The 14,348-nt window shown below is 33.7% G+C and overlaps 1 protein-coding gene and 1 long non-coding RNA gene across 2 annotated transcripts in view; both read right to left on the bottom strand.

The window, feature by feature from the left end:
- Window positions 1-4,981: 4,981 nt before the first annotated feature.
- Window positions 4,982-7,329, bottom strand: LOC130801004 (pentatricopeptide repeat-containing protein At5g39980, chloroplastic-like). Its single transcript, XM_057664753.1, has 2 exons — window positions 7,187-7,329; window positions 4,982-7,007 (listed from the first exon to the last, which is right to left on the bottom strand). Exons 1-2 carry the CDS (start codon window positions 7,327-7,329, stop codon window positions 4,982-4,984), a joined length of 2,169 nt encoding a protein of 722 aa, XP_057520736.1.
- Window positions 7,330-12,382: 5,053 nt separating this feature from the next.
- LOC130801937 (uncharacterized) overlaps window positions 12,383-14,348 on the bottom strand; it is a 2,016-nt gene continuing 50 nt past the window's right edge. The window contains exons 1-3 of the long non-coding RNA XR_009039683.1: window positions 14,282-14,348; window positions 13,861-13,964; window positions 12,383-12,479 (exon numbers count right to left, since the gene is read on the bottom strand). The exon at window positions 14,282-14,348 is cut by the window's right edge and continues 50 nt beyond it. This is a non-coding gene — a long non-coding RNA (uncharacterized LOC130801937). The remainder of the gene's footprint in view (window positions 12,480-13,860; window positions 13,965-14,281) is intronic.

Here is a 14,348-nt window from a genome sequence, read left to right as displayed (position 1 = left end):
ATTATACTTAATGTTTACTTACTGTATTCTTAATGCCTACTTTTAATATCTTAAATGTCAACTTACATCATTCTTAATGCCTACTTATTATATTTTAAAAAATATATGATAAGTTGGCCCAATTAGAGATGGTCTCTCACAAAGACCGTCTCTCATAAGATTTGTGTAAAAAAAATTAATCCTACATTACATCCCATTATTATATTTTATCAAACCACCCATCTTGACTTTTATCACCTGACATTTATGAAGAATTAAGACCTAATAAGCCATTGAACATAGCAAAAGAACAAGACTCCTACCAAGTCAAGATCAAACATGGATCAATCATCATCATTCTCCAATGATCATGTTTTACAATCGGCTACTGAGTGAAGGATCATGTTCTTAGCATACAAGTAATGAGACCTTCATCATCATCATCACCATCATCACCATCACCATCACCATCACCATCACCATCATCATACCCGGTGTATCCCATTCATAGGAAAACTATGATCAGGGTCTTCTAATTGGGTATTGTGCAAATAGTTTATGGAAGTCAATTGGAACCTAGACGATTGTCAATAAGGTTGCTCTTATCCTCCATATTCTGTTGTTTCGTGAGTGCGTAGGTAATGGTTTAGCAGTGTAACATAGTTCACCTGCTAGTTTGTTTATTGGATTCACAAATCAATCAAAATGTCACAGAGGAAATCAAAGAATCATGTAATAGTAAGTCATACAAAGAGTGAATATTGGGATGATTTATAAAGAAGACAACAAGATAGGCAAGATAGGTTAAGTTGCATAATGTTGGATCTTTCCGAAACTCTTAACACTAATTGGACACTACAACACCGCGATTGTCCTGAACACCAGCGTATAAGCAAAGAACAGTCCGTTGGGCCAGCCACAGCTATTGTTCTTTCGTGCTTACATTTTATTCTTTACTTTCTCATATTATTACTTGATTTTCTTACAAATGTCTTTCAATTCTTTTATCTTGTTTGCTCTCCTACAAATGACAGTCAAGAACTCGGATCCCATTAGATCAAACCCGTAGCAATAAAACCAATATAGTCCCTTACTCCCAGGCCTATGTTCCACCGTTTTTTTTTGGAAAGTAAGAATTGTACTCCTAAACCAACCATCGACTGCAACACTACAAAGAATGAACCAGAAGGGATAGACTTAGCAAAATAGAACCAAAACCAACACTTCCAGGCCAGAAGTGAGTCAGAAGGCCCAAAACAACAGTAGCACTGCACAAAAGAACTATAGAAACAATGAGAAACTGCAGTGACAGCCCACTGAACCATAGGTGAAGTGAACAGCAGCAGCACCTGCTGACCGAAAATGAACCCAAACAAACCCAGAACAGCAGTCACTGCGCAACCCCTGCACAAACAGCAGCAGAAACAACAGTTGCAAGGCCGCAGCTCAAAACATCTGCCACTACCTGCACAGCATAACATAACAGCTAGGGGTGTTCAAAACCGGATATCGGGTCGACCCGGTTCCGAAAAACCGGGTACCCGATTTTCCGGATAGTTAAAATTCTGTTCCGGATCCGACCCGGTTTAAACCGGGTCGGAAACCGGATACACGATTTTTATTTTTATTTTTTAAAAATTTCTTTTAACAATATCCACATTCTCTCCAACCACAGCCACAGAAAACCTTAACAGCTTTAATCCACAACTTGAATAGCTAAAAGATAAATTCTAAATTGCGAATATCATCTGAAAATTCTTGCTAAAGTAGGTTGAAGCTAGGTGATTGTCAAAATTTTATACTCCAAGAATCCAACATCCATGTAGAAGAAAAAAGATTCTCCATTAATTCAATTCCATGTTCACATTTACTCATCAATATTATAGCAATTACTTGCAGGCTTGCAGCTATCATAATTTGTTTTAGTTGTTTATGCATGATCAAGGAATCAAATCAGCATGAATCTCAATTTTTCTCTATTATTCAAAAATCCCTAACAGACCCATATCCTAATTCTTAAACCATTCTAAAACATGAATCAAACCCAGCATTGATAAAACCCTTTACACAGAAAATAACAGATAAAGATAGTAACTTTACCAATCTAAAAATACAATTTATCTAATTAACAGATAACCCAGTTCTGCTCATGAATTCTATCTTAAGGAAATCACTTTACAAAGTACATAAAACAGGTAAAAATGGAAGAAGTAACAAAATTTAACATTTAGGGCTATTTTTTTTCATTTACACGCCAAATAACAGATAGAGATAGTAACTTTACCAATCTAAAAAATACAATTTATTCATATAACAAGGAACCCATTTATGCTTCTGAGTTCAACCTAAAAAGAATCCCTTTACAAAGTTCATAAAACCAGTGAAAAAGAAAAAAAAATTCAATTGGAAAAGAGAATTTGAATGGAAATCTCAAGTCTTTCTCGTTGAAACTGATGGAAAGAGATTTGTTACGAAGTGCTCTCTTGTTAATAAGTACCAAATAACTTAAATCTGTGACAAATTTGCGAAAATGGTGATGAATATCAGAAAATCGAAAATGGTGAAGAACTAAGATGACAAAATCTGAAGATTGAAGTGAAGAACTGAAGATTGAAGAAGCAAGATGATTGTGTCTGGATTGAAGAACGCAGGAGGAAGAAGGCAAGAAGATCTTCAAAACACCACGAGTTTCTTCGTAGATCAAACCACTGATTCTCTTAACTCCTCTCTTTCCCAATCCCTTTCCTCCCTTTTCTCTTCCCGACATTTTCTAGATCTGGATTTCAGAAATTGATTTTGAGTTTAATTTTTAGGGTTTCTGATTTTGGTTGGATTGTGATTTGGGGGAAAATGAGTGAAGATGAAGATTGAAGAAGATGATGGCGACCATGGCGTAAAGAAAAATGAAGAAGAAGAATTGAAGCAAGAATGAGTGAAATCAGTAAATGAGGGGATAGGCGTGAAGAAGCAAGGGTTTTTACTTTTTAAGAATAAATTATTAAAAAAAAAATTACAAACCGGATACCGGGTACCCGTTTTTCCAAATTTCATGATCCGTATCCGACCCGAATACCCGTTTTTAAAACCGGGTACCCGACCCGAATTATCCGAATTTGGTAAACCGGGTAATTTACCCAGTTTTAAAAATCGGATACCGGGTTTTCCGGATCGGATATTTTTGAACACCCCTAATAACACCCACACAAAGGTAGACAGCAAACAACAAGCCAGCAGATATCACACACCAAACAAAGGCCCTAAACAAGAAGGAACAGATCCACCCCTAAGTAGCAATACGAAAAACAATATCTCTAGCGATAAGACTAGGAGGAAGCACACCACTACTTAAGATCACCTTATTTCTTCGTAACCTTGGAGCATAGCACAAATCCATCCAGCAAAACAATAAAGCTTTGTCTTCCCGACACTTCTTCCTTTTAAGCTTAGCGAAGATTTTGTTTCCTCCACAAAATTAAAGCCAAAATCAAAACTATGAAAAGGTTTTAAAGTCTCCTTTTAAGGTCCATCACAACTTACACGAGTGAAGAACATACTCCAAAGTCTTATCTTCATCAAAGCATACAAATAGGATCATCAAAAATACCCCACTTAGCCAATCTAACCAGGGAAGGTTATCTGTCCAAATAATCAACCAAAGGCAAAAGATAGCCCTATAACGGGGCTATATTATTGCCTCCCAAACCACTCCAAAAAACTTTATCATAATCTACTCTAACAATAGAAAGTAAGCATTTTTAATACTAAATTTGTCCCTAAAAATCGATGCCCAACCAACACCAATTTCCCCTTCATAATCTTAGCAAGCATCCATGAGACAGTGTAAGGAAGCTTGATGTACATAACTTTGGAAAGGAGGTACTACCAAAACCCATCAAAAGTATAGAAAGAATGACATGATTCAATAAACTTATTCCTTACAAATCACAAAAACCCATAATTTAAGACACATCTCACAAACACTGAATTTAGCTCAATAAGAATATAAATCTGTCAGTCATAACAAGAATTCTGAAGCGAAGCAAAATGGAAATAAATATGTAAAGAACATGCCTAGATTTTAAAAAAATAAGACAACAATACCTTTCTCAGCCAGGATTTTGTCCTTAATCTGAGCATTGGTAAACCTTCCATCAACATTCAAGTTCCAAGTTTTAGATTTACACCAATGCTGGACCTGAACTTGAGGTTAATCTCATATCTATTGTAGACTATTATTGAAATTGACAAAATTAATTAACTAGTGAACCCAATTATGCCCCTTCTGCATATAAATTCTTTGGGAAAACCTTCGAAATCAGCAGAAAATTTGTCCCATTTCAACATTTTATTCATTCTTTTCTCTCAATTAAAGCTGAAAGGAAGGAGAATAACGATGAACAAGCAATGATTGAGAAAGAAACATGAAATGCCAAATGAAAACAAAAATAAACATGTCCAAAGGCTACACCTGATTGAAGCGGTAGGCCATTCCTCATTTTGTAAAATTTGAGAAGTGTTATATACTAAATCTTCACAAAGAAGTCTCATACATTTTTATTCGTTGCTAAATTGCAGCGTTTCATGTTATATGCCTCAAATGTGAAGCTACAACATAATTTTTTATCTCACAGTGATACCAGGATACCTCAAAAGAAAGGGAATGATATATCAATTATGTACACTATTCATAAATACATACAAAATGTGAAATAATTTAAGGTTGCGTTTGGAAACAAGCATTTCATTTTAAATTGTGGATTTCAATTATGAATTCATTAAAGAAGATTTTAAGAATGACAAGCTTAGGGAAGTCATTCTCAAATCCTTATCTTTAACCACTTTTAAAACATTGTTGGATTTGACTCAAATTCAAATTTGAAAATTTTTTATTTGCCAAATACTAAATTTGAATCAAATTCACATTTTCAAATGAAATCAACATTCCCAAACATAGCATAAGGTTAAAGTAATCTAATAGCATAAACATTACTTGTATTTGGGTTCAAGATCTTAGTGTACCATCATTTGCCATCATGTCATCTACTCTTGCAACACCATTGAGCCTTTTTGCTGATTCATGTATGTTAGAAACAACAAGATATAATTCCTTTTTGTTTACATTGGGATCGGTATCCAGCATCTCAAAAAATGATTCCACAGTCTTCAAGTCGCCTCTTGCGCCATACAGACTCAACATCTGGAAATGAACTTCATTTGGGAATATACAACCTGCTTCTTGCATTTCCCAATATACTGAATCAGCCTTTTCAAACTCTTTGACTTTTCCATAAGCATTTAAGGCAAGAGCAATGACATTGGCATTGGGGAAATATCCCGCCTCTCGCATCTTCTCAAACACCTCTATGACATTCATATATTTCCTATTTCTTGAGTAAAGTTCAATCATACACTCAAATACAGAAATATCCTTCACTTCTCTGGCGTCAAATGCCTGTCGAAAGACCCATGTAGCCTCTTCTATCCTTCCAGCTCGACAAAGAATGGCAATTGCAGTATCTCGGGGGATATTGTCTGGGCACTTAAGCTCATGAAGCAGCCGTTTTGCATGAGCAACTAATCCCGCTCTCTCATAAGCCACTATCATAGTCTGATAAAGAACCCGATCAATCTCTAAAGCAGAACTTCTAAGCTTTTGAAACAACTTGGCAGCACGATCCAGTTTCCCAGCCCTACACCATATAGAAATTATTGTTGAGTATGTAATTGCATTAGGATGAATCCCCTTTTTCTGCATCTCTTGCACCAAATTTTCGGCCTTTTCATGTTCAAGGGATTTCCCATATATTTTCATCATGGTATTGTACGTTACAACATTCTGTTCGATATCCTTTTTTTGCATCAACCGAAAAAGATGTATAGCTTTGCCAAAAAGCTCGGCTTCTCCATATACCCTCAAAAGAGTATTATAACTAACAACATTAGGCTCAATGCCCCTTTTCCTCATGGTCCAAAAAAGCTGATCAGCTTCCATGGCCATGTCAAGCTGTCCATAAACATCTATCATAATGTTGTAGGTAGTGAGATCAAGAACACAATTTACATCAGTCATGTCAGAAAACACAGATAATGCCTCAACAAACTTATGATTCTCTACATACATATTCAAAAGTGTTGAATGACTAACTGTATCAGGCTTGACTCCATTTTCTCTCATCTCTTTCAACAGATCTTGAGCCTCACAAAATAGCTTAGCTTTCCCAAACACATTAATCATAGTATTATAAGGCACAAGGTCAGGCTTAATACCAGACCTCTTCAACCTTGAAAACAGAGAAATTGCTTTAGAATAATCACATAACTTACGAGACAACTCAATCAAATTACTGTACAAAACAAGATCACCCGACACACGGTCTTGCTCCATCTTCTGAAGCCAAGAAAGTGCTGAATCAAGCAAGCTCTCTTTTCCAAAATGGGTTATAAGCATCGAGTAAGTATACCTATCAGGGGCTAAAGCTCTTTGCCGCATTTCGTCAAACAGACCATGTGCAACTACCCACTGCTTTGCTCGAAGCACATTACGGATGACAACATTGTAAACAAACACTGATGGGGTATATAAAGCAATTTCATTTATCCAATCAAGCAAAGCAATCGACCTTTGCCAATTTGATTCACGGGAAAGAAGAGATACCATAAACCTAACAGATAGTTGCCTGCCTTTATAAGGTGACAATAAAGCAAACAACTCTTCCTCACTTGCAGTTTGGGCAATGGATTTCAGCAAATCCTCCATGTCTATGTAGTGGTCTAAGAAATTGTTTCTTTGAGTGTTATTTTGGCAATATGTTCGAGAAAGTTGCTGTGAAAAAGAAGTAGACGATGAAGAAGATGAAGCTTGGGATGGTGCCCTAGTCCATACATCTTTTGTCGAAGATGATGAAATTCTTGTGGGAATACACTGAGTTCTCTGTCCATGGATGATGTTTTTCGAAAGGAGATTTTGCTGAGTTTGTGTTATAGAAAAAACCCCACCATCCACCGTCAATGATACAATATCAAACATTCTGCATACACTAAACAAAAATTGTGTCAGAAATCAGAATGTGAGAAAATATTGAATGTAGATGACAAAAGCTCAAAGAGGGGATGTATTCAATGCGTAACTTGGGATAAGGAAAAAGGACAGACAAAGAATGGAGGAAACTTATTGATTGTGTATTGTGCATAAATTTCAATCACTAACACTATGTTTGAAAGGATTTGTGTTGTTAAAAATGTGAAGAGGTTCCTCTTTCCAAATCCCTCCCTTCCCCTATTGGTATCCAAACGAGGGAAATAAACCTCCATTTCCCTCCCCTTTCTTTTCTTTCCAAACCCAAGTAGCATTATCAAGATGATTGAATGTTAAACCCTTCAATTCAGTTAACCTCCAAATTTTACAAAGGGCATTCAACAACAGTTAAAAACTCCATAAAATCATATAGAAAGATTAATCAGTCAAGTCAGCAGTTCAAGAGCAATATTCAACAAAATGTTCAAGTGGAATTCCGTATGCTATGCATAAATTTCAATCGCTGAAATGAAAAAAAATATATTAAAAAGTTGTTCACTGTTGAGAACAATCAAATGCAATAGAACTAATAAAGAAATTAACATCATGTAGTAAGATTCAAGAAGATAAAAATATCCAAAAGTAAGAATTTAGAACCCAAAATACATTTTGGGAAGTACTTTCACAAATCAAAAGTTGAATAAAAACATGGGTTAGAGCATAGGTGGAGCTAGAGGTGCCGGGGTAGGCCATAACTCCTTCAAAGTTTGAATTTTCCCTTCTATGATAACACCCATAAGAAAATTTTATGAATATTGGCCCCTTAAACAACTTTAGTTTGGTCTTTTGCTCATTTTCACCCTAAAGTTCTAGTTTTGCCGTTCATAGATAAGATAATTGACTAAAAATGCTTAAAAGGTATGGGAAATTATTACAAGAGAAGGGAGATAAGATATAGTTGGTTTCTTTTTCAATAGAAGTATTTATCAATTATCATTCATTAAGGTCAAATTTCTACCTACAATTTACTATCAAAATAGAAGGAATAAGGGGAAACAAACAAAGAAAGAGACCTTCATAGAAAATAAGCGTAAATGAGGGAGAAAGAACACTAACCGTCAGAGAGATTTGGAAGCTGAGAAAGCACTGCCGGATGTGCGGGAAAGATCAATGAGAGGCGATTGGAATGAATCACAAATTGTGGTCACTGCTTGTCTTAAAAAACTCTTCATATCATATTATCATTGTATACTAAAAAGAAATCATGGAAATTTTTTTAAGAAGAGAGAATATATGATAATAATATTATTAATTCGGCTTGTCTTGGCCGAGATCGTCTCAAATTGAGATCAAGAGTGAGCCGACCCAATTCGCGTGTGTATCAACCTCATATGTTTTTTCTCGTTTTTTTTTTTTCATTTTTTGGGAATTTTTCAATTTTAATCTTAAAGGTATCAATTTTGATTTTAAAGGGTATCAATTTCAACTAAAAGTAAACTTTAAACAGATCAATTAACATAAAAAATTTCAATTTTGACCTTTTTGTGATCAATTTTGACGTTAAACTGATCAATTTCTACCTAAATATGGTTTTGTTTTACAATTTGAGAACGAAGTTATTAAAATGGTATTATTTTATCTTTCTATGAATGAATTTTAAACAACAAATAAATGGTCAATAACACTATCAATAATAGTGTTAAAACATTGTACAATATAAGTACTTTTATTCAATGCAACATGATGGTTCCAATAGAACATAAGAGTACTTGTACTCTTCAACCATTGATCAATAATAGTGATATTACTCTTTCCTCAACACGTTTATATATATTTGTAAATAGTTCAAATTGAATATTTTAATAGTTAAATTATGACACATAAACTGACAATTAATGTTTTATGATCTAACTCAATTTTGAACGTATATGCTTCAATTATTGTTTTCAAAATAAGTATTTCAATGTCTATAAAGATATTGTATAGTTTTTAGTTCAAATTGAATATGTTAATAGTTAAATTATGACATATAATTTGACAATGATATTTTATAATCTAACTCAATTTTGAACTTCTAATTTTTAATTATCGTTTTAAAAATAAGTATTTCGTTCTAAAATTGTAAAACAGAATCATATTTAGGTAGAAATTGATCAATTTAACGTCAAACACTTATAAGTTCAAATTGAAATTTTTTACTTTAATTGATATTTTTAAGTATTCCTTTACGTTGAAATTGATACCTTTAAGGTCAAAAATGATAAATGCCCCAAAAATGAAAAAAAACAAGAAAAAATGTGTGATGTTTTACACGCGCGAATTGGGCAAGCCCACTCTTGATTTCAATTTGAGACCGTCTCGGCCAAGTTTTGGTGTTATTAATTATACAATTTAATAAAACGATTGAAAATTTTCATGTATCAAACTCATGGAGGCCCCCTCAATGGAAGAAATTTATCGTTTAATGTTGGCTTACGTGACAAATATAATTAACGAATTTGTCATTTTTAGCTGCCAAAATATATTTAAATCAAGTAATTTGTCATTTTGAAAAATATAATAAACTAAAAGATTTTGGCTTAGATTGACCTATTTAGATAAATTTTTAACTCGAATTTATTACATACTGTAAATTTACAATCTTTAAGTAAGGGAGATGATCCTTAAAATGTTTACTTAGTTAAATGATATAGATAAAAATATCAGCTCAAACATTTTTATTTTTACGTACTAAAGTAGGTGTTTTTATATGAAAGTAACGATTTTAAATAGTCGAGGTATGTTTCTGAAAAGGTTATAGTAGTTATTTTTAAACATATTAGTAGATGTTTTTACATACAATAGTAGATGTTTTACAAAATTATAAGAAGCCATTTTGTATGTTAGAAAGTTTGATATTTAATTTGAATGATTATGTTATGAATGCTACACTTTTTTATTTTTTGTTTGTGTTGTGGTGTTGATTAAGCAATATACACAAATTACAAACCCCATTTATTTTTAGATAGTGGAAAATAGGAAATTAAGCTTACTTTTAGTCAAATGAATGGTGTAAGAGCCATAAAGTTTAGTGGATTGTTGAAATTAAAATTTGGAAAGTTCACATTTGGCATTATTTCATTTTTAGCTTATTTGAGCTTTAGGATTCAATGTATCCCCAACAACCCAGGTAGGGCTGAACACGGTCCGGTCTGGTCCGGTTTGACAGAATAATCAGACCAGACCAGAAATTCCGGTCTGAAAATTTTTCAGACCAGACCAGACCAGTCAAGAGACCAGACCAGACCGTTCTAGAACGGTCTGGTCTACGGTTTTTTTTAATTTTTTTTTTATTGAGTGAGATTCTTCATTCTTTGAATAAAAAGGATTTATTTCTTCTTCTCTTCTCTCTTTACTATCCTGTTCTTGTTTGTGTTTCGATTAGCAAGGCAAAATTCATCACTGCTCGTGGATAAAAAAATGCAAAGCAAATCATCATACAGATATGCATTGACTCACTAAAGTAAGCAGATTATCAAGCAAGATAATCTATCAGAGCCAGCTAAATTCTATTGTAGTAATTGATAGTAAAGTGAACAAAAAACTTCCCAATTTATTAAGTAAATGAACAAGGATGAGGTAAATGATAAAATAATAGAGATAAATTTCTTACAAAGCTCGATTCACAAAAATCAAAATTTCTGAATAAAAATGAAGGAAATTGCAAATTGGACAACTTTGAACATTGAAATCCTAAAATCTGAGATGATGATCTAAATTGACATGCTTAATCCAAAAAATTATCATAGTCTACCAAGTGCTTAATCATTAAAAAGCGTGAACCCTTATATACGAAATACTTACCAGAATGAATTCGATTTTCCGGTTTGAAATGTTGAAAATTACGGGTGTGATTTAATAAACAGGCTTTCTTCTCTTCAAGTTATTGCCGAAAACAATATGATTTTTCCAAAATGTAGTCCTAATCGAATTACAGTTTATTGCTGGAGCGAAGAGAAATCCTACTTGACGAAGACGATGAAGATGCGAGAGAAAGAGGAGAGAGATAGAAAAGATGAGCAATAGAACAAAAATGGCTATGGCCGTAGAATATAATTTACGACTCACGATTTTGGAAAAGGAGATGGAAGCAGCCAGCAGCAGGAGTTCACTCACGAGTAGTTGCCCACTTGCCCTAATCCCCTAAAATATGATTTTAATACGGTTTTCCGGTCCGGTTTGGTTTGAAAATTTTAAAACCGGGACCGGACCGTAAACCGTTTAAAAAAAAAAAACCGGACCAAACCATTTAGACCGTAGACCAGACCAAATATTTAAATTACGGTTTGGTCCGGTTTGATTTACGGTTTAGACCAAACCATGTTCAGCCCTAAACCCAGGTTACATCATCATCTCAGATGATGTATTTTCCATTAATCCAATCAAACAAATTAAAGCTATGACAAAAGCACTGAAAATGAATATGATCTGTGGTAAACAAGCTTTGGTTAGCCAACACTGAGATCTTTTGGGGCTTTATGGTAATTACCCCGATTAAGGGGATGATTCTAAGAAGTTCTTTGTGATGTATAATGTTTCTCATATTCTTGCTCCTATCCTGAATTCCTGTAATGTCCAACTTATTATTAAGAGTTCTTTACCAACTGATCTACCTTATACTCTTTCTATATACTTGTTTTTTAAAATTTTATACGTTGTCCACCCCCTGGTTTGAGATTGAGAGGTTTAGAAGTTTTGAAAAAGATAGGTTTGAAAATAATAAGAATTTAAATAATGGAGAAATAATAAGATAGGTTCCTTACCACAAATATTTACTTAATTGTTCTCCGATTTGATGTAATTGCACTAGATTAGATTTGAATTTTTTTTTTAAACAGTGGAAGAAGATTGTGAGATTGATTGTGTTTAAGTGAGAATCAAAATTACAAAAAAGAAACTGGTGGAAAATATCTAAATAAACGCCTTGGGTGCGTCATAGGTAATCATTCAATTATAATTTTTAAGCTCATGGTATCTATCAATCATTACTTTTTGACAAAGAACAAATATTGTTGGTAGAGCTGTTCAAAACAAACTCGACCCGGAACCAAAAATTATCCGACCCGAAAAAATGTAAGTTTTTTAGGTTTACCGAACAGCAATTATCTGAACCGATACTTCACTCGAACCGTTTAATAACCGAAAAGGGCAAAATCGAACTCGAACTGCAACCGAATTTTATAACCGACATATAAACCTTAACTGATGTTACTCGAACTGAACAGTGATCGACCCGAATTATGCACGTAACCGAATGCAACCTGACTAAAACCGATTAAGATCGAATTGTTTTTCACCCGAACTGATACAAACCCGAATCGATTATTAATCGAATTGTTATTAACCCGAACTGATACCAACCCGAACCGATTGTTAATCGAACTGTTATAAATCCGAATCACAGCTCTCCTTGATCCATCATCAACAAATTTGTTTCTTCGTGATACTGTGAAAATTGTGTCCGATAGAAGCAAAAACATTTACGTTAGAATATTCAGATCCAATATATGATTGTGAATTGTGAAGCAAAAACCATAGTGGTATGACCAATAACAAAGAAAATTATGCTAATGAAAAAAGATTTTGGTCCATTTGATAAAGCTAACTAAAAACACCAGAACAGGGGTTCAATAGATGAACAACTTACAAAAACTTGACAGTTGCAACCATTTCAACATAGGAAAAACATATGAACAACATATGAACAACTTACAAGGGGCCATTTGATAAAGCTAACCATGAATATCAGCCTTTTTCTATACAAAAACTTACAATTTCAACCCAAACAAGAAAACAGATGCAAAAGTACAGCCACATTTGGAGATTTATAGTTGAAGTTTTGAACAATGAGAACCATGAAGACAAACTATATTAAAGATTACTAATACAATGAAAAAATTTAGTCAAAATATTCAAAATCAATTTACACAAAGAACGAACAAAAAATTCCATAACAAAATTACATGAACAAAAATTACAAAAAAACAATTTCCAACATAACCAAATATACTTAGTTCAGATTTGAATGAATATGCTTGAGATCAATCCTGTGTTGAGCAACCAAATATGAACACAAACAGTGCATTGGTGCATTCTGAAGTCAAACAGCATGTAATCCAGATTGGTTATTCAATTTGATTGTTCAATTCATCAGCATATGAAGAATCGAATTGACAGTTGAACAGTTCAACCCAAACTCACAATTTCATGTAGTCCATGATAAACACTGATGATAAAATTGAAGTTATGAACAATGAGAACCATGAAGACAAACTATATTAAAGTTTACTAATACAATGAAAAAATTTAGTCAAAAATATTCAAAATCAATTTACACAAAGAACGAACAAAAAGTTCCATGACAAAATTACATGAACAAAAATTACAAAAAATCAATTTCCAACATAGCCAAATATGCTTAGTTCAGATTTGAATGAATATACTTGAGATCAATCCTGTGTTGAGCAACCAAATATGAACACAAACTGTGCATTGGTGCATTCTGAAGTTAAACAGCATGTAATCCAGATTGGTTATTCAATTTGATTGTTCAATTCATCAGCATAGTAAGTACATACAGATTATAAGTTGCAGCCATTAACTAGTATCAATACATACAGATTATAAGAGCAAGAGTCAGCAGCAGCTCAGCAGGTCTGTGCAGCAACAACAATGTTTGTTCATTACAGTTCATACAGAAATTGAACTAAACCTTCATACAGAAGAGAATTGAACTAGCAACACAATGAATATAACTAGCAACACAATTCATACAGAAGAGAATTGAACTAAATATAACTTTCAAAGACAATAGCATCAGCCCTTACCTTCCTTCACCAAATTTAATCAAGTTCACAGCCCCCTCATCAATGCCTATGTATACACTCCCTTTCACAAGCATACATGGAAGATCAATCCTATCCGAAAGTACCTGGTACAAATTTTATGAAAAGGCTATCGTCAAAACTCAGAGCAATTTACTCAAAGCAAAACTCAAAATTCAAAGCAATTTACTCAAAGCAAAACTCATCATTCCTCTTAATCACATCCCTAAAAAATCTATGATAAAATAAAATTCAGCCCATTACAAAATTAGAACTCAAATGCAAATCAAAGTTAGATCAAAAGGAAGAGGGAGATTTACAGTAGAACTTGGTGCCTAATTCCAATTACCAGCTCATTTTGAAAGATAAAGAATGCCAAATTGCTACGGTACAGAGAAAAAGAAAAAAAACAAGAACTTCATACCTACGGTATTACAGGCTGCCGGAGATGAACGTGTTCTACCCGCCGGATTGGAGGAGAACAGATGGTA

The sequence above is a fragment of the Amaranthus tricolor genome, chromosome 15 (genome assembly GCF_026212465.1).
Source record: "Amaranthus tricolor cultivar Red isolate AtriRed21 chromosome 15, ASM2621246v1, whole genome shotgun sequence".
NCBI classification, from domain to species: domain Eukaryota; kingdom Viridiplantae; phylum Streptophyta; class Magnoliopsida; order Caryophyllales; family Amaranthaceae; genus Amaranthus; species Amaranthus tricolor.
This window is presented reverse-complemented; position numbering and strand designations above follow the sequence as displayed.

Excerpts from the sequence above, each read along its gene's own strand:
- LOC130801004 (XM_057664753.1), bottom strand. The coding sequence starts at position 7,329 with ATGCTACTTGGGTTTGGAAAGAAAAGAAAGGGGAGGGAAATGGAGGTT. Across the intron at positions 7,008-7,186 it reads CAAATCCTTTCAAACATAGT|AATGTTTGATATTGTATCAT; the intron begins GTTAGTGATTGA and ends TAGTGTATGCAG.